At 35.3% G+C, this 25,916-nt stretch overlaps 1 protein-coding gene across 3 annotated transcripts in view; it reads right to left on the bottom strand.

Moving 5' to 3' along the window:
- Positions 1-5,544: 5,544 nt before the first annotated feature.
- LOC121420007 (tyrosine kinase receptor Cad96Ca-like) overlaps positions 5,545-25,916 on the bottom strand; it is a 32,658-nt gene continuing 12,286 nt past the window's right edge. For 2 of the 3 annotated variants that reach the window (XM_041614521.1, XM_041614522.1), the window contains exons 4-14: positions 21,562-21,708; positions 20,989-21,013; positions 20,295-20,350; positions 17,674-17,862; positions 15,517-15,621; positions 14,048-14,238; positions 13,099-13,200; positions 10,418-10,523; positions 9,312-9,408; positions 6,445-6,544; positions 5,545-5,681 (exon numbers count right to left, since the gene is read on the bottom strand). In XM_041614521.1, coding sequence (XP_041470455.1) covers positions 5,616-5,681; positions 6,445-6,544; positions 9,312-9,408; positions 10,418-10,523; positions 13,099-13,200; positions 14,048-14,238; positions 15,517-15,621; positions 17,674-17,862; positions 20,295-20,350; positions 20,989-21,013; positions 21,562-21,708 — 1,184 coding nt within the window. In that variant the 3' untranslated portion in view covers positions 5,545-5,615. Of the gene's footprint in view, positions 5,682-6,444; positions 6,545-9,311; positions 9,409-10,417; positions 10,524-13,098; positions 13,201-14,047; positions 14,239-15,516; positions 15,622-17,673; positions 17,863-20,294; positions 20,351-20,988; positions 21,014-21,561; positions 21,709-24,784; positions 25,215-25,916 lie in introns of those variants that run through there. The other variant, XM_041614523.1, reaches the window with a different exon arrangement.

The following is a 25,916-nucleotide window of genomic DNA, read 5'->3' as shown; positions in this document are numbered from 1 at the left end:
GCTTTCCCCACCCCCCCCCCCCCCCCGCACTGCTCGGACTGGATTTACACCTGTATCTGACTGGGTCCCTGATATTGGGATGGTGTCCTTATATGCTATATCTCCTGTGAATGAGTAGTTAGGCAATTTGGCCAGCCCTTAAATTGCAGGTAAACGGAGCAGCAAGCAAGGGGGCACCAGGCCCCCACAAGGACGAATCTAGGAATTCCGATGAGAGATGAAAAGCTCTACTTATTTGTAATGTATGCACCCTTTTGTATTAAGGAACAATGTAAGATATCTTTGCAAAATTTGTTTCCATGTATACATGGTATATGTGTAGTTTTTCTGTAAATTTCAAAATGATTTGCTGCCGGGCTGGCATTAGCGTATTTAAGGTATCCCTTTTTTATTATTGTGATTATCATCATTGATATTATTGTTATTACTACTCTACTTTATAATTGTCGATTCGCTGTCCCTGTCTATAGCTGTCAAAAGCACATCTTATTAATGAATGATATGATATTGACGTGTACATTTTATTTAGAAGAAATATTTAATAATTAAACTGTGTGTATTTAATATTTGATTAAGCTGGGTGTGTGTGTGTATGCATGAGGGTGTGTTTGTATTGGTCCCTGTATGTATGATTTTTATTACGTATCTTCATGACCCACTCCTTTATTTCATTGTTTTTTGTAATTACTTTGTTATGTATTATATGTAAGGGTAAGGGTTCTTTTAAACTTTCTAAATTATTATACAACTATCTTGTGGATAAAAAGTTTATAACCCCAAATGTTGAGCAATATTGGTCACTTTATTTCAAAGAAAATCTGATTTGGAACAATATCTGGAAAGAAAAAGTTACTTTCATTGAAGAATTTCGTTTAGCTGAATTCAACTTTAAATTTTTGTATAAACTTTTGATGTCAAATGAATATTTGTTTCGATTTAAAATGGCAGAATCTCCACTTTGTCTTAAATGTAAAACTATTGACAACTATTATCACTTATTTTATGATTGCCATTATTCTAGACTCTTTTGGTTAAAATTCAGTAACTTTTGTGTTACCATCAATCTGAATATTAAAAATGTGGATATAAGTTATAAAGACATTGTGATTGGTAGACATGGTGGTAATGGACAAAACGTTATATCTTTCTTTAATGTATTAATCAATTTAGCTTCTTATACAATTTTTCAACAAAAAAGAAAATCAAATTTTAAAGAAATACATGTATTTGAAATATTCATAGAAGAAATAAAATGGAGAGCAAATATAAAAAGAAGTATTTTTTGGAAAAAATGCAAAACAAAAATTGAATAGTCAATTTAGGCATTATGTTTGCTTACTATTGAACATGTATTTAAAATTCTTTCTTGCTATATTTATAAAATGTTTTTTTATGTTGAATTCTAATGTATATCATGATGTTGATTTTTTATTTTTGTTCTATGTACAGTGACGATGTAAATGAGAACATACAAATAAAAAAAAAAAAAAATATGTAAGGGTCCATATTTTAGAATTCCGGCTTCTTTTTTGGTCCAAACCATTTATTGTATATAATGCGTTTGCGGTCGATTTATATTTTATATTGGTTAAATGAAATTAATTGAATTGAATTGAATCTGTATTACATCAAACTCAACGTAATTTATCCTGAAATTGTAGGACTACTAATTATGCATTCATGAATGGCTTTAATACAGTTGCAGGAGTAAGAGTCCTAACAGCAAAATATCAATGCAGCATAAGGTATTGAACAGACCAGTGTTTCCATAGATCCAAATTAAATTTTCCGAAAATGAATTCCAAATTTCTTGAAATTCATAAACATTTCCTGGAATTTAAAAGTTTCATTTTTAACAAAACTCGGGCAATAATACAGTGAGTCTAAATTTGATCAAATTGACCGAAATCAAGGAATTTAACATGTATTTTGTTCACGCCCTCTGTAAATAAACAAAATTCGCGGGCAGATTTTTGGGGCTGTGTCTGGAGGTCAATAATTCTATAAATATAACATAAATATCAAAAGTTAATACGTTTAATTGTTGTTTAATTGTAATTTTCGGATATCCCTGATTTTCCTGGATTTTCTTTATTTTCCGAACCTTTACTAGAAAAGTCAAAATTTTCCGATTTTCGGGAAGTACGCAGCCTAGATGGAAGCCAAATATGCAAGTGAACTTTAAAACAATTATTCACGCCCTCTGTAAATAAACAAAATTCGCGGGCAGATTTTTTTTGGCTATGTCTGGAGGTCAATAATTCTATAAATATAACATAAATATCAAAAGTTAATACGTTTAATTGTTGTTTAATTGTAATTTTCGGATATCCCTGATTTTCCTGGATTTTCTTTATTTTCCGAACCTTTACTAGAAAAGTCAAAATTTTCCGATTTTCGGGAAGTACGCAGCCTAGATGGAAGCCAAATACGCAAGGGAACTTCAAAACAATTATTTATACTGGGGCTATATCTATAAATGAAACAAGATGATGTGATCCCATTCTGCCATTCAATAATGTTATAGACCATAAATACCTGTGATTTTTTTTCGTTGTTTGATATCACAGTGAACATGGTCAATGTTTCAGATTTATTCAAAATGTTTGATGTGATAAAAAAAATGTTATATTATTTTGATTTTGAATGTCTTGGAAATTCCCCTGAAAGTGTCGGTCACTAAACATGCTTATTATGCAAATGTCGTCCTAAATATGCTACGATATGGGTGATGAAAGAGTGTGTTCCGCTCTATTCATTTTGCCTAAAGCTATTTCCTCATTATTCTTTTATTGTTTTATTCATTATTTCTATTATAATTCTACCAATATTATTTTTATGGATTAATGTAATTTATTGGTTTTTAGTTTTAATTTTAGGGTAGGGCAAGTGGGGGTTCCAATTGACAGAAAGGAATGTCTGCAAATGGAATTATTTAAAGGTTTTCCGAGGGGTTTGCGGGGTTTTGCGTGTGTTTGCGTCACCCTAGGCAATGTTTTCTCCCTCCTATATTCATTTAGTTTTCTAGCTGGCAATAACTTCCCTACCCCCACCTCCTTCAACAATGTTTATTTTGCATATTGTTTAGTTAGTAATATTGGAATTGGGACAGGAGGCTTTATGCCAAAGTAATACAGTTTACTTTTTCTTTCCCTGGTGTTCCAGTGGTTGATATTTATTATCTTGTATTGTTTATATTGTAATGCCTTGGGGTTATCATTATTTGCCAAATGAATGATAATCATAGTAATAATAATAATAATAATAATAATAATCATTTTAATAATGATAATAATATTAATAATAATAAAAGTGTTTATCAAGTTTCGCACTCTGAAAATCAAATAACAAACAAGAAGCGAAGCATTGGCATATTATGAAATATTTTTAAAGAATTTAATTCCTGCAGGGTGACATAACAATCGTAAGAAGTAACTGAAAAAAATTATGACTTTATTGTCGTAGTAGATATGAATTGTTAGAGTAATTCAGTTTTCTTTATAAATCATAACTGTGTCATTAATAATTTCTCTGTAAAAAAATGTCGATGAAAAGATATTTCCTTGACGATAGGCCAATTCCATAGCCAATTAAAAGAAATAAATAAGCGTTATATACTTCATTGTCTAACTATAAGAGTTTACAGTTTGAATAGCTAAAGGTACATTTAAACATTTTCATACATAAAATGGTAGGATACAAATACATCTGATACGTTACAGAAATTCAATGAAGTCTTATTCCTTCGTTTAACGTGTCCACAAAAATATCAAATAAATTGTTGAAAATAAGCAAATAGTACTGTACACGAGACAAAAGGCAAAATAGGGAAAGAGAATGAAGATGAATATCTAGATTTCTGTTACAAAGCTCAGTGGACATACATGTATAACATTGCTCCCCCCCCCCTCCATTTGCCAAGCATTGTTCTTTCTTTCTCTTTCTTTGTCCCCTATTTTATAATCCTGGATCAACCTCTGTGCATGAATGATAATGTTAAAGAGAGGCGTCCGTAGTGTGGTCTGTACATCTGCCGCGCATGTGCATTGAATTTTTGGGAACCATCAGTCATATCCGTGGTGAGGACTGCGTTAGTCTGTGTGTCTGCACTTGTGTAATTGTGTATGGGAGCGTGTGTGTGTGCAAGGATGTGGATGGGGTTGTGTCTGTGTGTGAAAGAGATAACGTGTCTAGTTGTCACAGATCGGGGGGGGGTGTCTTCCCCTATATATCAGGAGGGCATTTTAGGAATCCGTTCACACACGCTTTCCATGACGCGGATTATCTTTTGTCAAAAGCCTTAATAAAAACAAAGCAGCCTTTGTCGAAAATCGGTTAATCAAAGAAAAAATAGCAGTGACGTCATGGACTATGGACAAACGACGCATTTTTTTTTTGTCCGGTCCGAATCTTGATACGATGTGCTGTCCTGGTACACCAACTTTCGACAATGACCGCTAATCTGTCCATAATGAATTGACTGGTATTTTCAATAGAATTCTGAATGTTGCAGAAAACGTCTGCGAACTGGATGCTAAATATACGCTAGGATTCGTACATGGTGCATGTACAATAGGTAGTTTTTGCATTTACTGCGAGGAAACATTCTACAACGCATCGATTCCTTTGAAAATGCAATTAAAATCACAATGGAGAGGTGAGAGGCTTTCGTCCAAATTTTGTGAGATGTGACAAAAGATCATCAGAAGATTTGCACCAGACGAGCATATTATGAAGGTGTCCAGTCAAGAGATTCCGATGCAATCCTGGTCCACCAACTTTCGACGAAAGCCTCTTGGCTCTCCATTTCGATTTCACTTGCATTTTCAAATGAATTGATGCGTTTCCCCGTAGTAAATGCGAAAAAGTCCGGAATATCCAATGAAAGGGAGAGAGCGCAGAAGTGTCATTCTTTGGGTGTTTTGAGGTGATGGGCGTCGGGTTGTGCGGGATGCTGGAGTGGGCGTGTCGGTGTGAAAGAAAGATTTTGGTATGTCCGGGTGCACGTGCAAAAAAAGTGTGCGTCAGGGCGTGATAGGGATGGTGTGTATGTGTGAGTTTATGAGGTTGGTTGCACGACTGTGTTCGGGAGACAAAGTGAGGAAGATGAGAGAGAAAGAGATCAAGAGAGAACAAAAATGTGCGTGTGTGAGGGTTTATGTGTGTGGGTGGGGTGTGTGTGTGTAGCGTTAATCGTGTTTGTAAGTGGACGGAAGGAGGGTAGGTCCATGGCGTGCCAAAGTTTAATGATGGAAGAATGAATGTTTGGGTATCTGCTAAGTAATAAACTCCTGTACTCTGTCTAACCTGTCTTAGGTAGTGTCGAATTATTTTTTTTAAATCAGAGAAACCAAGATAACAGAGAGCTGTGGTGCAATAACTAGCTCATCTACTACATCATGAAAATATTGATAGTTTATTATCATCGAGATCAAACTCTAATTCTCCGAACTCTCCGATGCATATGAATATTTACATTCAGAATTGAAAGACTGGAGGTGCTGTAGTTAATTTTTTATCCCGACTACACGAGTGCACATGGAATGAGCTTTGTTTAGAACTTTCAGTGTTTCTAATTTATGGAAGGAAATTGGATAAAAATGAAGTTGTGGCCTTTATTCCGGTTCGATAATGTCGGTGTAAATATCCTCGTCACTCATTCTGTTCAATGACAGGTAATCCTGAAATTAAAAACAATATAACAATCACATTGGCCTGTATTCTGAAGTCGGGTTTAACTTAAACTAAGGTTTAAAGTTGCGGTTTAAGTATGGGCAGCCAATTGTTACATAAATCACTAACAGTAGAGATATGATATTTCAGTTCATTTGGCCCTCAAATCATTCATAATTGTGTAGGAAGTATAAATAAATGACTGTCTTCACCATCGATGAATCAGGAAAGATCACAGTGAACATAAGAAACATAATAAAATTTGGTTTTCCATAATTTTAGCACAGAGTTAGACCATGGTCTAAGTTAAACCTGACTTCAGAGTACGGGCCAATGAATTTCAGAAGAAATACCAAATGATGGGTGGGTTAAGAATTGCACATTATAAAGATTAAGACATTCACGGGTGGCAACAACACAATACCCATCTTAACTATATTCGTCAATGTCGGGACTCTTTTCTTCGGCAGGGCACACTGCTCACAATCTTTTTTATTTCCGTTTCTCCTCTGGAGTATGAAGAGTATATGATCTAATTTATTGTAGGGAATATGTTATTTGATTTGATTTCTTTTGTACAAAGAAATGACGTGTTCTATTGATATTTCCGAGAACAGTAGGCATATCAAAATATGTGTCTTGAGCGGATGTGCAAATTATTTGTTTTTTCGTCAGATTCCAATTGAATGCCTTATTCATTGAGTACTAACATGAACAATTAGGATTTTTTATCACCAATTCAATTTTTGGAGGCAGTTTTAATCTACTTACATTAGAACCTTCCAACATCCAACCAATTTTGGTTTGCATATCGAGGAACGAATTACGTTGATTTGTGTCCGTCTTCCAACAATTACTGATAATCTTAAACCTGTTAACAGAATAAAGAAAGTCAAACAATAGTTATCAACCAATAAATGAAACTTGACAATAAAGCTGCTCTTCGATTCTGTATTAATCTTTTGGTGATTAATATTCTAGATATCTTTGCCAACACAGAAAACATGTATTAAACATGTAAATCTACAAATTTTCGTCGCTCATTCAAACTTGCACAGAGTGATTGTATGATTACCAAGTTCCCGAAATCATATCGTAACGATGTATACCGTATATGAAGCCCTGTTCTTAGTACCATTGTGACGTTAAATCATTGTTACCAACCGTTAGATGCGTTCGAATCTTATGCAAACAGAAAAAAATCTTTGACAACAATAAGTAAGCTGATCATAATATTGAAATGAAATATATTTACACATAAGTACACACATTGGTAAAAATGTTTCATGCATTTCAATTTTTTTATTGAATTAAAAAGCAGCCTACAAGAAATGCGATGACCAAGGGGCACATGGAGCAAGCCAGAAATAAAACTTCGGATTTTCAAGTCTCTATTCGGTTGAATTAGTCAAATCTATCACATCGGCTCCACATAACAGAAATATATATATATGTATCACGATTCCTACAAACAGGGATCCTAGCCACACTAGTCACGCATTTGTTATAAACTATTATAGAAATAATATAATAATATTTTGAATATAACAAATATAACTCATTCAAAACATTTCCACGTAAGTAACCGAAATGGGATTTCCTTCATTGTTTGGTTTCACCATTTCAAAGAAAGTTTCATTTTCAGAAGGAAACTTTTATTGTGTGGGAAACAGAGGTCAACTTTCCAGGCTAAACAAATGCACATAATGAAATGTTTGCTGATTGCAAAGTCGATCATTTCATTTCGTAATGCCTCTCCATATAATACAGTAAACACTCTGAATATATAACGGGGTTGATTCTAGGGCAAATATATATTCATTATTTGAATTCAATGGTATTTTAACATGATGAAGAATGTCTGCATAAAACTGTCTAAAGATAATATTTGAAAGGCATGAGCGTCATACGTATCTGACTTCTGGATTGTTAATCGGAATGAATATTTCAAAAAAAAATAAAGATAAAATAATACTTATTTCTTTAGGCCACCCCTATTCATGGCAAGCAACGAAGGACATAATTATCACCATTCAAAATAAAATGCATAAATTGCCTTTAAATATCATGCCAGGGTTGTAAGATCCTTTTAGAGGTGAATAATCATGGATATCAAAGATAATAATAATAATAATAGTACATTTCTTAAATACGCATAACACCTACAGGTCTCTATGCGCGAGTGACTAAATCAAACATTCTGAAAAAGGTGGGTTTTTAATTGAACTTTGAATTTCTCAAGCTGGGTAATATTTCTTAATGTCGATGGAAGAGAATTCCATTGTGCTGGTGCAGCTTTCTGGAAAGCCCGATCCCCATATGATTTGGTCTTGACAGTAATTTCAGAGAGAAGATTTTGTGAGCCAGAACGGAGATTACGCTTAGGTTTATGAATCTGGACAAGTTCTTGAAGATAAGCAGGGGCAATACCATGAATACATTTGAATGTTAATATGAGAAGTTTATATTTGATCCTTGATCGAATGGGTAGCCAATGAAGGTCAGATAAGATAGGGGAGATGTGTTCAAATTTTCCTTTTCGAGTTATAAGTCTTGCAGCAGAATTTTGGATATGTTGTAATTATTGCGTACATGGTCTCAAGCTGGGTAATATTTCTTAATGTCGATGGAAGAGAATTCCATTGTGCTGGTGCAGCTTTCTGGAAAGATACAATTACATTTGACACTGTTCGAGTACTATTATTGCTATTGCTAACACACTCACTCGTAGTTATTTATGTGCAATCATGTATTGTAGTTGTCATGGTATGGAGCCATTCTATCATTTTCTTGATATATATACATACATATATCTATATATATATATATATATATATATATAATATATATATATATATATATATATATATACTGTATATATATATATATATGTACATGTATATATATATATATATATATATATATATATATATATATATATATATATATATGTATATATTTATATTCAAATTACTATTCAATTACATTTATTTCCACCTCTTCTGAAGCAAGTATGTTCATATTTATCCTCATAAAAGATAGACGTGATCAAGAGGTTCCAGCATTATTGATCGTCATTCTGTTGCTGCTTATTGATACAGTAAATAAATTTATGGTACAACAATAACCTGACCTGATTACTTGGGCCCAGCAACTAATTTCTAGTTTTAAGAATACTCTCATATCGCGATAAACATGAATTTGAATTACAGAATTATAAAGATTCTTTTGAATTATATCGGATATGAACCATTGACTGTATTTGTCATTTATCAAAAGAAATAACAATAATGTACTGTGTTTGAAAGAGATATACCGAGGTCTCATGATGGAAAGCACCAAACGAATCTAACAAGCGATGGGCTAAATCATTTTCAACAGGTGAGGGCGCTATTTACAAATCTTTCCAACAGTGCCATGGTCTTTTAAAAAGACATTCCTAGGTCTAATGATGGAAAGCACAAAAAAAATCGATGGGCTTAATCATTTTAAACAGGTGAGGGCGCTACTTACAAATCTATCCCACAGTGCCTTGGTCTTTTAAAAAAGAAATACCTAGGTCTAATGATGGAAAGCACCAAACAAACAAAACAAGGGATGTGCATTAATCAATTTCAAAAGGTGAGGGCGCTACTTACAAATCTTCCCCACAGTGCCTTGGTCTCCTCATCTTATATCCCTTGGAGATCCTGTCTTCTAATTCATCATCGTTGACACCAGGGTAAGGCTGAGCGCCTAACGGACAAAAAGAGCAAAATTATAGGAAGATTCTCATATTAAAGGTAAAAACCAAATAACACTCAATTAATTTAAGTTTACAATTTCAGAAACGTAAGTTTCTGTTTCTATTTCTGTTTATGGTAACTCCCGTAGGAACTCAGCATGACGGTATATGACCAATTACCTAGGAAATATTTTACGTCTAGGTTAATCAGTCATAGTGGCTGATTTTATAGACGACAGATATTACTTTCGGGCCTTTTTATCAAAGTGGAGACAATGTCAGAGTAGGGATTTGAACTCGCATCCTTGCGATTATGAGTGCAATGCTCTAACCACTGGACCACACGACAAGTAACCTATCATGAAAATGCATACCTATAAATTTACTTGATTTCCCGAAGTACCTGAATTCCCAATAATGGTTCTTTTTCAATTACTCAAATAATTCTCTTTAATGTCATTGTATTGTACTGTAACAATGTCGAATGTGTTCCTATGATTGTTTCATGTATATAATATATTGTGTAGGGCCCTGATTGACAACAGTGTTTCAATTACTGAACAGGCTACCATGGGTAAAGAAGACGAATAGAATAAAATGAATATGAGCTTATTTCAAAATATAGTTCGCACAGAATGCAACAAAATGACAACCAGCGTGTCGGTATGTATTACATGCAAAAGGATTCTGCAAGAAACTGTGTAATTGCAGATAAATTTGCAAAAAAAACAAAGCATGGAGTTTTAGCCAGACTGCCAGTTGGCCATCTTCAGTGTGGCCGTTTTTGAGGTTCATAGAGGTCATGCATGCTTTCATAAAGTTCAGTTTATGTCACTATAAATGAAGTTAACCTTTGTTTTACAGATTTTCTCAATGATATCAGTGTTACTGAAACTGCATTCATTTACCTTTCAACTAATTTTGCAACAAATTTGAAATTTGACTATTAAAGCAATTAAAGGATTAAAGTGACCATAATTATAGTCAAATGATCAATATACTCGAGTCATGCATGCTTACCGAGGGTAACCAGCTCCCAGAGGAGAACACCATAAGACCATACATCACTATCGGTAGTGCACCTACCGGTTAATATTGCTTCAGGTGATAGCCATCGATGTATCGTCTGGGGAATATAAGAAAATATTTCCCTCTGAATATGCTTAGATATGATGGTAAATTTAACGATGATACACACTAAGAAATAAAGGTTCAAAATTGAACGGTTGCAAAAATGAACCCCAACCGCAGGGTTCAATTTTTGAACCCCAAATCAGGGGTTCAATTTTTGAACCCATAGAGTGCTGATTTTTCTTCAACCTTTCGGGGATCAATTTTGAATCTTTATTTTCTTAGTGTGTAGGTCTAAATGATGATTTGTTCTTTTCCCAGCTAATTAGCTAGTCACCGTTAACACCCCACACACACACATCCTGTTTCTGTTTCTGTTTGTGGTAACTCCCGTAGGAACTCGGCAGGACAGCAATTTGCTGGTAAACGCCAAGCTGGTATATAACCAATTACCTATGAAACATTAACGTCTAGGTTAATCAGTCATAGTGGCTGACGTTATTAGACGACAAATATCACTCTCGGGCCTTTTTATCAAAGTGGAGACAATGGCAGAGTTGGGATTCGAACTCACAACCTTGCGATTATGAGTCCAATGCTCTAACCATTGGACCACACGACCCTCAGACACAAGTACGATGTTGGGGCGTAATAGGACTTTGAAATATATTGTGTTCTGTCAAATAGAAAGAACAATGAACGTCTTGAAATGGATAACACCCAATTCGAAAAAAGAATAAGTTTAATCATCATTGCTGTTAATTATTAGAAATATACAGACAGCTGATATCAAAGCATATGCCATTTTATGCAGTTTGATCGGAATAAAGAACCTTCGGAATTACGAAGTGTAACCAGTTTGATATAGAGCGTCTTTAACTTTTGCAAAGAACATTTGTGAAATTATTTTTGAAGCAACATAGAAAGTTCACCCTTCTACTTTTAGCATTATCGCATAACGCCCTATAGAGAACAAAAATGAATTTTAAGGATAACACGCTCCTTTTAAACTGTTTCATCCCTTTTTATATCGAACATAGGTATCTGTATACCAGTTGTGGTAACGATCTAAAAATGAGTTCGACTAGAATCCAATGAAATTACCACCAAAGTGTTTGCATGTTTAAATAAAAAAAAAATCTGAGCCAAAAAGCCCTAGAATAAAATGCGAAATTGTTGGGAAATTAGAAAAATAAGCACGTAATTCCATCAATTGTCGGATATTTTTCGAAGCAATAGTAATACATTAGCTGTTCCACATATGCTTTTCTGTGTAAGCGATCATCAGAAGTAGCTATTTCGAGCTACGATTTCATGATTTTACATATATAAGTTTACACTAATGTACCAGTTCTAGATATATGATAACATTTTGACAATTTACCTTGATTTAAAAGAATTTCTCATGAAATAATTGTTTGCTGCAACTGCTGTCTTTTGCCTTAAAGTGTATTCTGTCAGCAAGACTGCGTGACATGTAGGTCGAATATTTGTTTCAAATAGCAGAGTTTTTGAACAAAGAAGCAAAGAAAGATATAATTATTTTAGAAAATTTTATGAAATCACACGCCTTCGCTTGGTATATTACATAATTTTTTGTGATTGATTTTGACTCTTATCTTTTAAGCGAAGTCCAACGTTTAGCATGGTTAGTACATGCCTAAAAATATTTGTAATAGTAAAATCAGATTATCAAAATGGTGAGAATTTAAAAACACTCAGACGGGAAAGAATATTCCGGTTGTGGAAAAGATGGTACAATATATAATTATCACACCTTTTGAGTTCAAATTTGAGAGTTTGACGGAAGGATTTAATGTAGAATAAGCTCGAATTTCCCATTTCGTAGTAGTTATTCAATTAGATTTGGGGGGGCTGGGCCCAAGATCACCTTCCCCAATTTCTATCCTGACCTAAAATTCCATTCGAAAAAGCTTCATTCAAAATCGCCTCGGAGGCTCTATTTTTCAGAGTTTCGATCAACCACAATTATGGAAAGCCAGCAACATCAACATGTAAAATGCATGTTTCTTCAAATTTATTTTCTATTTATTCTTTTAATGATGCACACTCGTACGTTCATCGTTAAATTGATAATTCAGTGTATTCTGATATCTTTAGTAAGGACACTGTTCCAATTTCCTATCGAAAACAAAAACATGACGTTTAAAGGATTTCCATATACGTGAGCTTGAGCGGATCATTCACAACTTTTTGTAAGACGCACACTAAGAAATAAAGGTTCAAAATTGAACCCCGAAAGGGTTGATGCAAAATCAGCACCCGATGGGTTCAAAAATTGAACCCCTGATTAGGGGTTCAAAAATTGGACCCTGCGGTTGAGGTTCAGTTTTGCACCCTGCGGGTTCAAAACTGCACCCCTCAATTTTAAATTGAACCCCTAGGGGTACAGTTTTGAACCCGCAGGGTGCAAAAATGAACCCAACCGCAAGGTTCAATTTTTTAACCCCAAATCAGGGGTTATATTTTTGAACCCGTAGGGTGCTGATTTTGCATCAACCTTTCGGGGTTCAATTTTGAACCTTTATTTCTTAGTGTGCGGGACTCAGGACATTTATATTTCTATAAGGTTCAATAATGTTTGACAGGATTAGACAGGCGTAACTCACCTTTTTTGGAGAAGAGATCCTTGTCAAACCGTAGTCTGCAATCTTACATATTTTATTTTCTGACAAAAGGACGTTGCTGGCTCGCAGGTTCCCATGGACAACCTGTTCAATCAATAAAGTTTGTCATAAAAAAAAAGAAAGTTTAGAGGCACTAATCATAAAGTGACGTAATGCATTTTGATAACGACAGATTAATATAAATCGTAGTGCATAGTCAGTGTTTATGGATAAATTTTAAACAAAATATATAAAAACAGAATAATGCATAATCATCATGAAGTCTTTTACCAGATTAGACTTAACAAAAGTAGGCTGGATGCAGAAATGTTGATTTTTATTTGATAGATACCGTAATTATTTCGAAATACCTTTCGAGTAGAGTTTTTGATTTATAGAGGAACATCTCGCAATAGTTATTATGAACTTGATATATATTTTTTTTTAATCCTGTTTATATACAAATTGAAACTCATGCTGGATATAGAGCATTAGTAGTCTATATTCACCGGATCAGATCCGGGGTGATCGAGTGCAAACTTGATGCATCTTTGGCATCCCTGAAGGCCGCTGTCGGTCTGTGAACGACCGGAGGAAAAAACATCCGGCTTCATCTGTGGACTGCCGAGTTTTGCAGAGAAATCCAAAACAGTCCGTTTAGCAGCCATGTTTGCCTCCCGGACATCCAGGGATCTACGCTGTCCTCCAAGGATGCCCAAAGCGTATGCACGGATCTCTCCTCCGAACCACTGCGGATCTGATACGAGGTGGATCGGTGTCTATTTTCACTGAATGGGGATAACTTTAAACGCGCCTTGAGCACCTAGCAAGGTGGATACGTGCGCTATACAAAATAATCCTTTATTATTTTTATTAAACACGATTAAAAAATCTCGCCCATGATGTCTGACTAAAGAGGTTCCTATATTTATAAACACGCTGAAAATGCCACCTTTTGTGAAGCTAGAAACTCCATTCCTTTTGCGATCTGCCAGGCAAACGTAAGTAGTTCCGGTTCCTTGACCCGTCGAACAATAGATCTAACATTGACGTAAGCCTTGTACGTTGATCGAGTCTTTCCTGCGTTGGTTTGTAGGTACGTTAGCAGAGTGCCGTACGGAATGTATTCATACACGATGAACGCTGCAAGGTGCATTATGGGAAAAAGGTAAAAGAAAGATGATCGTGTCAAAGAATTATACTCACTTCGGTTTTTTTTCTTATTACTAATTTTTTTGACAATATCATTCGATTTGACTTGCATCACTTTAGCCTGCTGTATCAAAATTTCCTCATAACGAAAATTAGAATTGAATTGAATTGAATCATGCAAATGCTAGCTAACCACTCTGACCGTAGACTTTGTTATTTCGTATTGTAGGCCCAAAGTACAGTACTTATAGTATGTTAATATACGTTTAAAGTCGAAATGTATGTGTGCGTACGTGCGTGAGGGTGTGTGTGCATATTGGTGTGTATAAGTGTAAGTAAACATGCCAAAACAAAAAAAATACCTGCACTTCTTTCAAGTATTTTTATTCTAAGCATAAGAGTTATAGTTTAATATGAATGTCGGTCTTGTCCTGACATCTCTTCTCAACCTCTATTCGGGGTGGTGGCAGTGTAAGTAAATAAATGGGCACAAAGACTTCAATTTAACTTTAACTCTTCTCAATTGAATAGGAAATTAAATTTAAACGACCCAAATCTCGATGTCCTATATTCTTCTTTTCAGCCTTCTTCTATTCGCAATTTTGAGAATTTCCCACTACTTTAAAAAAATCATAAGGCGGCACCCCCTCCCAATGGAGCACCGCCCCTTTGCGGTACCTACACTCTAAATGAAAATAGCTAATCCGGTCACTAATGATTTATAGCTCCTTCCTAAGTAAAAATGTTTACAAAAATACACTGTCCACTCCAGAAAGAGCTTTAACGCACTCTCAAAATATGTAAATCTCACACGAAAACGACTGGCCCCTCGTCTCATTCTGAGAGCAGTGCGTTTCGGGATCAGGGCAGCGTTTCATGAAAGGACTTGTCGGACGTTTTACCCGACAGTTACCATAGCAACAGTGGTTCTCAGCCAATAAAGATCGGGAAAAGTTGTCTGATCTGACATCTTGGTTGACAAAAATTTGATGTAACGCTCCTCAGATTAGCTCTTTCTTGATTAGAGCGTATAGTATTACATAATAGTACTCATTGGCGGCGGAAGCCAAACAATTTAGGAGGGGTCCACCTGAAATTTTTGGATGGACATTTCAGTAGGGGATTGCCAAAAAATTTTGACAAGCAAAAAAAAAGTTAACAACAAAAATTCAAGGGGGGACCGTCCCCCCATCTCTTATTTAGGGGGACAGGTCCCCCCCCCCCCGTCCCCTCCGCTTCCGGCGCCTATGGTATGATAGTACTACATACACTGTTCTAAGCAGCATCCAAGACACTTGACCACATTGATATGACCAGGGAGAGCCCATAAGGTATTCACGATGTCTAGAAGATTATTCTTTATACCAACGACACCTGGATCAGGAAAGTAAAGGAAAAAGAGAGAAACAGATGAATTTTTTTAAGGTAATGAAAATAACTTCTGTTTTCTTTATCAAATCATATCTATTTCAAATATATTTCTACCATACAAAGCAGAACATAAGATAGAATACTATGAATATATACATAACATAAATATACAACAAAGTACTATTTAAATAAACATCATAATCAAAATAATATATCTACAGCAAAATTATATTTTTTCTACCATCTATCAAAATAATACAACATTTATTATTGGTAACATGAACAGAACGGTGGTAATTTAACATAGATTTAAAAGCTTTCTAGCTTTCTAAACATGTTTGAAAGATTCAATTTTGGCATACAAAATAATGAAATTAAATTGAACACAGTTCTATACTTCCATAAACTCCTAATAAAAAGACCTCTTTTTTATCAAAAGTAATTTTATCTTCTTAAGTAAAACGATGTATATTCATAATAAAACCTCGAGTAATTTGGCGATCCGGAAATAAACGTTCTATTGTTTCGGCAGATTATTGCATAATAAACATCAATCAGACTTCGAAATATTCAAGTATTTTGACATATTTATTGACCTAAAGTATATGGTGGAACAATTTAAGCTGGAATAACAAAACAGGATTTAATAAGTATTAAACATATCTTGGCCCAATAAAAATTTGGAGCATTGTAAAGCGTATTCCATTTATCAAATGCTTTAGGGGGTTAAACATTTGATGAACACTCAAAATACCGACAAACCCTCGTCATTTTCATAAGGCTTTTAATTATAGTCTCTTGGGACGCAAGAATTACCCCTGTACATTTCATAATACACTCTTAAAAATAATTTAAACAATGCTGTTTATTGTGTGAATAGAACAGTAGTTGCTTAAACAGTTTAAACAAGTGTTTAAGTGCTTGAATTACTGATAATAAAAATATTTCAATTTTAACTTGGTTGTTTAAGATTTTAAGTACTTATTCAGGGGCCGGGGGAGCTGGGTGCTTCAGCCCCCACCCCCCCCCCCACTTTTTTTTCAAAAACTGTACAAAAACGTAAAATTGACTATATGATTGTGATTTTTTGCATGGTCAGTCCCCTTCCCCCCCCCCCCCCCCGCTTTGAAAACCGTTCCGCGGCCCCCCTGTTATTCAAAATGTTTACTGTGCGATTCACAACACCAAAAGTTTGGAATCAAACCGATGCTGTTTTAATACTAATTGGTGTTGTATAAACACCTTTCTAGTTTTAGACCAAAACGAGACTGGTGTTGTTTAACACTTCACTGGTGTGGACAGTAGATTCCGGGCTGGTGTTAAATCAACACCGGAGTTTTTTTCAGTGTGGATCCAGTAACGTACAGATAGAACACAAAAAAGGAGAAATTGATAAAAGTCATAATAAGAATAACTTTCTTGATTCAACTACATAATTACAAATACACCAACTCCCTCTTCCTGCTAAAAAAAGTTAAAGATCATATGTGTTACGAAAGGGAGCTTGGTCAGTAATATTCAGAATAAAGTTTGGGGATTTTTTAATCTTTCGATATGAACACTTTGAAAATGCCTTAACATTTCAAATATAGGATTGCCTATACACAGACTTGAAAGTTGAATAATTTGAAAAAAAAGTTATTTTACTTCTAGTATAGTACCAAAATTATAAATAATAACAATGATTATCAGCAAAATGAAGACGACAGCAATAACAGTACTACTACTAATAATTATGATATATAACAATAACAATAATAAAACATGATAAAAATAATAATAGTGAAAATAATGATATAATAATGATGAAAATAATAACAATGATAATGATAATAACAAAATGATGATACTACTAATAATAATAGTAATAGTAATGATAATGATGATGACAATAATGATAATAGGGTGATTTATTTTTTGAACGCACACGCCGTTCAATGACGCTAACGAAGCTAGCCCAGCAACAAACATCTGCACATTTACATGGCGCCCTCTCCTCGCTTCTCTGTTCCTATTATTACTTTAAACATTGATGCTAGGAAAATGAAAACGAACCTGATAAATCTCTTATTGCTGCTTCGATCTTCTTTTTCTCTTTTCCTGGTACACCTCGAATCTCCCCTTTCCAAACCTGACCGAACGGGGTGACACCAATGGATCCAATCTGGGAGTAAAATCGAATGTTTCTAGACGGTACCTTGGCCCCAACTTGTTTGCCAGTCAGCTCTCGTTCAGTCGTAGCAACTGTAATGGAATGGAGGTGATTGGTATTTGGTATCAATAAAATCGAAATTAGCATCATAATTGCCCTCATCATCATCGTCATCACCATCATCATCAATATCATTGTCATCATCACCATCATCATCATCACCACCACCATCATTATCACCATCATTATCATGATCATCATCACTACCATCACCATCATCATCGTCGTAATCACCAATCAATATCATCATCACTACCACCATCATCATCATTATCATCACTACCCTCGCCACCATCATTATCATCATCAGTATCATCGCAAAAATCATTATCGCCATCATCATCATCACCACCATCACCATCATTATCATTATCACATCACCATCATTATCACCACCACCATCATCACCACCACCATCATCATCATTATCACCATCATCATCATCACCACCATCTCTCCCACCATCATCATCACTATCATCATCATCATCACCATCATCATCATCATCACCACCACTACCACTGCCACCATTATCATCATCATCACCACTACCATCACCATCACCACTACCATCACCATCATCACCACCACCACCATCATCATCACCATCATCATCATCACCACCACCACCATCATCATCACCACCACCATCTTTATCACCATCATCATTATATCACCATCATCACCACCGCCACCACCATCATTATCACTACCCTACTGGAAGAAACACAGTGCCCGACAGTGTGTTCATAGTGTGGAATAGAATGTAAAAATCACCTTCCCACTGTCGAATTTAAAGGAAAATGAAACCATTGGAACAAGATAGCTTGTGTGAAAACAGAAAAATCAAAGAAACAGATCAACAGAAGTTTGAGAAAAATCGGACAAATAATGAGAAAGTTATGAGCATTTGAATATTGCGATCACTATTGCTATGGAGATAGCAAATTGGCAATGCGACAAAGATGTGTGATGTCACTGATGAACAACTCTCCCCATTACTTTAGTATATATTTCACTTGAATTGCCTCTTTTATCACATCTATCCATAGATCATGTGTTCTTTCTACATGAGGGCATGTAATACATATTTTTTTAAGAATACATAATGGATAAAGAGTTTGTATCATCGTAAGAAAAAACAAAAAGAGACATTTTGAGGGTATTTTATAGTCCACCAAAGGGAAAGTTGTTCATCAGTGACATCACACATCCTTGTCGCATTGCCAATGGGAGGATCTCCATAGCATTAGTGATTGCAATATTCAAATACTCATAACTTTCTCATTATTTGTCCGATTTTTCTCAAACTTTCTTTATTCTTATTCTTTGATTTTTCTGTTTCTACACAAGCCTATTTGTTCCAAAGGTTTCATTCCCCTTTAAGCATTTCAACAGTGTGAATCTCATATTCAAATAGTCGACCATGTGAACACGCTGTCATGGCTGTGAACAGTTACACTGTCGAGGTATCCACAGTGTAAAAATTTCTTCACATTGTCAAAACTGAACACTTTAACAAGGTGGATAATATTTCTTACACACTATTAACACATCTTAACACATAGTGCACACTATTAACACATCTTGAGACACTGTGTTCTTATCCAGTATCAAAATCATTGGATTTCTTTTTTTTTCTTTTTTTACTGTTTTTACTGGTTTTCATAAAATAACATTAACAAACAATATAGCCTGAAAATAAGTTTAAGACTAACAAGCTAATTATCTCAAATTAACTTAATAATCAGCCACAAACATCCATCCTCACACCATACCACTCACACATACACAAACCTTCACACACACACATACGCACGTCTTTCCAATGTTAAAATAATAATAATAATTATACTTGCTTATATAGCGCCTAACACTTACTTTGTCAGAAGTCTCTAAGCGCTCTACAGTATATGCAGCATAATTACCCTGGCTTTACTCTCTTTTCTTTAAAAGGCAATGTGAAATGATCAAAAGGTTTATATATACAATTTCATTTTGACTATATAACTGAATATAACGAGATTATATTTAATCTCAGAGGCAGTAAATTTTCTACAAGATCTGCTTCTTTTTTAGTGTCTCAACCCTCATGTGTAAACAAGGTATTGACTGTGTATATGTACATGTATATGAAATTTATTGCCAATTTACTTCATACTTTTAAGTATTACGTGTTTTTGTGTTTTCATATTGTCTTCTTTAATTTTGCATTTTATATATATTCAAATTCAAATTTATTTATTTCACTTCCATCAAACAAAAACAAATTGTATACCATATGTAAACATAAGTATTTGTGTCCGTTGCAGAGAAACAAAAATAATAATACATATGTTGTGAAAAAAAAATATAAAAAAATAAGAACACTTGAACTAAACTGAACCATCGTCAACAGCATGACCAACATCACGAACAACACTATCATCATCATTACCACCATCTGACCATTATCATGACTTACCATTTCCATACATCCTCATCTCGGATGAAGCCTCGTTTGCAAGGTTTTCGTTGCCACTGTACGTAAAAGAAATAACAGCGCATTAACAAAATTTGATATATCATAGTGTGTTTGCAAAGTAATATAAAAAGAGTATATTATACGGATCCATTTATCTAACGATGAGCATACACTTTAAAACATAAGGAAGAAAATTATAGTCTTTTTTCTTTGATTATCAAAATCAATGTTTTTTTTTTCATTTTTGTATAAATTATATCTTTAAAATATCAATATCATTGCAATGTATTATTTTACGTTTAATAATAATAGTACTAATAGTGTTAGTAGTAGTGGTAGTGACAGTGTTAGTGTTAGAAGTCGTAGTAGTAGTGGTAGTAGTGGTAGTAGTAGTAGTAGTAGTAGTAGTAGTAGTAGTAGTAGTAGTAGTAGTAGTAGTAGTAGTAGTAGTAGTAGTAGTAGTAAAAGTAGTAGTAGTAGTAGTAGTAGTAGTAGTAGTAATAGTAGTAGTAGTAGTAGTAGTAGTAGTAGTAGTAATCGTAGTAGTAGTAGTAGTAGTAGTAGTAGTAGTAGTAGTAGTAGAAGTAGTAGCAGCAGTAGTACTAGTAGTATTAGTAGAAGCAGCAGCAGTAGTAGTAGTAGTAGTAGTAGTAGTAGTAGTAGTAGTTAGAGAAGTAATGGTAATTCGGATTACCTGATGTGATTCGTTTGCTTACGCCCTGGGAAAAAGAAAGGAAGAAAAAATAATGTCTGAATTATCAAACTTGACTGCGTATATTATTCTTCTCATACTAAATTCTAGAGGTAAATTTATTTCAGATAGCGATGATATTAAAGAAATATAATGTCTGTTTAAATTGGTCCCGTTTAATATGAAGAAAGAAAATGTTTCAATATCGATAGGGAAGCAAATTACGGTGCTCAAAATCGAAAATGTAAAATTTATCTTGTGTTTACCATTATCCATCGATTACATCATGTAACATTTAACATGAACTAATCCAATCTATGCATAAGAAATTGTGATGGTGTTCCTCAAGACTGTTCGATGGCAGCCTTATTTTTCATGATTTACAACAATGTATCACTCTAAAAAAATGAAGTGCTAATTCAGCACTCAATGTCCTTGTATAGTGACTGCACTTGAGTGCTGATTTTCTATTTCAAAGTGCAGTCACTATATACAAGGACATTGGGTGCTAAATTAGCACTTCTTTTTTGAATGTGGGTTTTTGTGTTAACAATCCGAAAGTCGACATTTGCTAACCTGAGTCTGGTTTTCTCTCCCTCCTTCGCTGAAAGATAAAAATAAAGAGTGCAAGAAGGAAAACCAGAATACAGATGATGACCCCGAATGCTATGGAGAGGTTCCTGTAGAGATGATCATTACATTGCGTCGTTGATGAAGGAGGGTCTAGAAAAAAATAATCATAAATCACTTATTCACGCTGTTACATAAATGTGTTATGGCCACCGCACACCTTGCGATTGATCTGCGATCCGATTTTGGAATAAAACGAAGTGGAATTTTAAGTTAATATTCAGACATGGAATATCTTATTGTGTAATGTTCTAAATCACCGTAAAAATACCTATGTTCAAATATGACTATGCTTTTATCCTTATTAGAATAAAAGGGAATTTGATATCTAGTTAAAATGACGTCAAAGCAATCGTACGAATTTAAAATAATTAGGCATTTACTCTGAAGTTAAGGCTTGCAACCATCCAAAATTGTTATATTACTATTTTTTCAGTTAATATGAAGCTCAAATGAAAACATACTTTTCATACCCAGAATGTTCAGAAGATGAGCGATTTTTTCCCCCAAATTCGGATCGTGGACCAGTCGTAAGGTGTGCGCTTGCCTTTAGAGTCTATTATCTGGAGAGACAAATCCTATAGAATTACAGTTGCACTCTTTTGGGGTGAATTTCAATATATGCACACATACATGTAGCTTCTTCTTCCTCCTCCTCCGCTGATCCTGGAGATCTACAGCTTGTTGCTGCATTGTTGTATAAATAATTATAAGAGCACAAAGGACTTCCTCAGAGTAGAATAGGTATCGGTGATATGTACAATACGATTACACATTCAAGAGAGAGAAGGGAGAAAGGAGGTATGAAAGATGTAGATTGTGTGCAGGAAGAGTAAGAGTTTAGTGGTCACCTTCTATTGCATGGAAGAAGATTGCATGGAAGGTTTTGGATGGACAGGTAATAGAACGGATTAAGCATAGTCTTCACAGCAGTCTTGGGAAAATAAGGAGCAGATCGATGCAGGAAGGCCTCATTTTCTCACTTCCACTTGGAGTTCATCACGGTGTGTGTTAAACACATGGCAGCTAGCTCTGAAGTGGATGGTGTCTTCATCACCTTGATGACATAGGTGACAAGTTGGAGAAGTAGCCTTCTTTATCAAAACTAACCTGAGTTGCATAGGTCTGACTAACTAGATGTGACCTGATAACGGCTCGTCTTAGAAACGCGGAGCTACTGGAGCTGGGGTAGAGTAGTCTGCTATGCAGACTCTGAATGGCTCGTGAGGTGAGATCTGAAAGACCTGAAAGGGCGAGCGTAGCGAGCCACTTCTGCAGCCTCAGTAGACCTAGTCTGCTATGCAGACTCGTTGAATCAGCTGAGGTACACACACTGCAGATGTGAGTCTACATTTGTAGACTAGGGGTAGAGTGCGTTTGACGCTGGTATATCTATGTTCCTCCACAGCGAAATAGTAGATTTTGACTGAATAGCAGCCAGTACCTCATCTTTAACCTTGTTTGTAACTGCCCTATTTGAGATCTTCTTCCACGTGATGTAGGACATGGGTTTGAGCAGAAGAGAGCGAAGGTCAGGGAGATTATACTTGTCCAGGATGAGCTGCCAGGACTTGATAGTGGGGGTAAGCATGTAGCCAAGACCTATGCTCAAATCTAGTATGGGGAGAACCAATCAGGAGGAGTTTCTCAAGGTCAAACTTGAGAAAGAAGAGGAAGGGGCCAAGGGAGGAGAAAGACAACCTCATCTGCTTCTGCTGTTCTAGGCAGACCAAGGATTTGCTTGAACAGCTGATGTTGTGCCTGTTCAAGACTTTTCTCCATCCCTTTCGTGAGGTGTAATACTGCTGCTCCATAGAGCATACACTGTTAGAAAAAATAAAAGAAGTTCCTGAAGCAGTCTCGAGAACACCTGTAATCTTACCGAATTGCGTAATAATCATTCTGTAAATTCATAAAACAAGAATTTTTCTGCAATTTAACAGAACAGGTCTGTTTAAAAAGGGAAAAGGGTGTTTTATTCAAGGAAATTTGTAAGATTCCATACATCAAATACCAATTTCCTGTAAGATTACGCAATTCGGTAAGATTACAGGTGTTCTCGAGACTCTGCTGCAGGAACTTCTTTTATTTTTTCTAACAGTGTACGATGGATGCAGTAGAATAGCTCTATGGATAGACTTTCCACAGGGATGAACAGTGTTGTAGGGCACATGAGAGTAATTCAACCGCGCGCAAAGCATGCCGGACAGGCGTAAGTAAAGATCACATGACATATCAAGTCTTAATGTACTGTTAATTGTGACTAATGTCAGTGAATTAAAGCAAAATCTATCGAGGGATTGATTTTTAATGATTTTTTGATGAGCTATGATATAACACGTGAGTGAATGGGGGTCTGTAATACTCATGTGTGCCCTGTAGTAGAAGGCCTCCTGTGTATGCTCCACTTCCTGTAAGCGCTATAGAAAGTCTGCATGCTTTTCGAGATGATCTTTTTTGTTGGGTCTCTCTTGACACCTAAAGCCAAGATGTGAGTTATACTTGAATTTTATCTCACATTCAAATCTTGACAGAAATGCAGCGGCCATTTATTATTTTTTTCCAATCGTCAAAATTCAAATTTTTATTTTTCTTTCCTATATTGCGCGCCCTCTCGATATTTCTTTTATTTTTCTAAACGAAAGTGGCTGCTTTAGCAATTACCTTCGTCATTTGATATGAGAATATATCCTGATTTCTTTAGTGCATAAAAATGCTTGTGAAATGGTAAGCCATTTTATAGGACAAAAAAATAAAAAGATGTTTTATGCTTATCTGGCACCAGATGAGTAATCTTGTGTAAAATCGCTAAGTATAACTAATGACAGTTTCCGTCATTTCTACTTGATCTTTTTTTTTATTTTTGGTCTTTCGCATAACTAATATATTTTGGGACTAACCCAAGATATAATTTAAAAAATGAAATAAATAAAAACAAGCGTTAATCTAGCTCAGTGGTATTGATCAATAAAGCATACCGAAGATTGATAACTAACTATTGTGCAACATTCCTTGCTATACACCAGTGCCAATGAATAAACTACACTACATCATGATTATTTCCAGAACAAAAGAATCATATTACATTTGCTTGTTTGTTCTCCCACACCCCAAAACTCACCCACAAATTGATCATAATAATTAAGTATCAAATGTCATGTTTACTTACTGTCGTCGAAATCAGCCATTTTCGCCTTTTTATCACCGGTACCATAAAATAATATATATATTACTAATTAGCAGCACAGTGTGTTGGTTATGAGGTTCAACAAGGATGTAGCCGTTCTGATTTTGTGACATCAGTATGATAAATCTCAAAATAATCGAAAGTGAAATTAATAAATCATGATAATTGCCAGGACTAACAATAGTTTTGTATCGTGTACTTAACTTCTACACGAACGCTGAGTATGTCTCACAAACATGACAAAGAGAACAACGATTTAATGTAATTTGAAAATCAATGAGATCATATTGGTCATGAAAGAGGCAGTCTCCAATGAGTACGCAGTGCCAAGTAAGTGTCCAAACGTTTCCTTGTTGACAGAGCATATCAATAATATAGAATGTTAAATTGTAGAGTGAAATGGCTAAATTGATAAATTCACATGAATCAGGGGCGGATCCATGATTTTTCCGGGGAAAAAATGACGAGCAAAAAAATATGTAAAAAAATTAAGGATATTTCGTCCATGAAAAATATTGACACTAGCAAAAAAAAGGAATAATAAAAATAAAACCAATGTCTTCACTTTCAAAAGGGGGGACACACTTCTGTTTTAACAAAATGTTTACATTACAAATTTTAAATGTGCCTCTCAAAGGGGGGCACGTGCCGGCTTTGCCGCGAACTGGATCCGCCAGTGACATCAATATGTCAATGATTAGATCAAGAACTTATCTTTAGCTCTTCTTAACATTTTATATGGTTTAAATGAAAAGCCACCAAATCTGATCGCTCTATCGGCACGACGGGGACATCCCGATAGACCGCGGGTCCGATAGACCGCGGGTCCGATAGTCCGCGGGTCCGATAGACCGCGGGTCCGATAGACCGCGGGTCCGTTAGACCGCGGGTCCGATAGTCCGCAGTGCGTGTAAAATTATGATCAGATATATCAAATGTCATCGAGAGGTTCAAAAGTCAAATGATACGAGACCATGGGGTTCTATCAGGTGCGGATCCATTAGTCTGCTATGCAAACTCTGAATGGCTCGTGAGGTGGGATCTGCTACTGGTTTGAGCAAACCAGCCTGAAAGGGCGAGCGAAGCGAGCCATTTCTGCAGCCTCAGTAGACCT

The sequence above is a fragment of the Lytechinus variegatus genome, chromosome 8, assembly GCF_018143015.1.
Source record: "Lytechinus variegatus isolate NC3 chromosome 8, Lvar_3.0, whole genome shotgun sequence".
NCBI classification, from domain to species: Eukaryota; Metazoa; Echinodermata; class Echinoidea; order Temnopleuroida; family Toxopneustidae; genus Lytechinus; species Lytechinus variegatus.
This window is presented reverse-complemented; position numbering and strand designations above follow the sequence as displayed.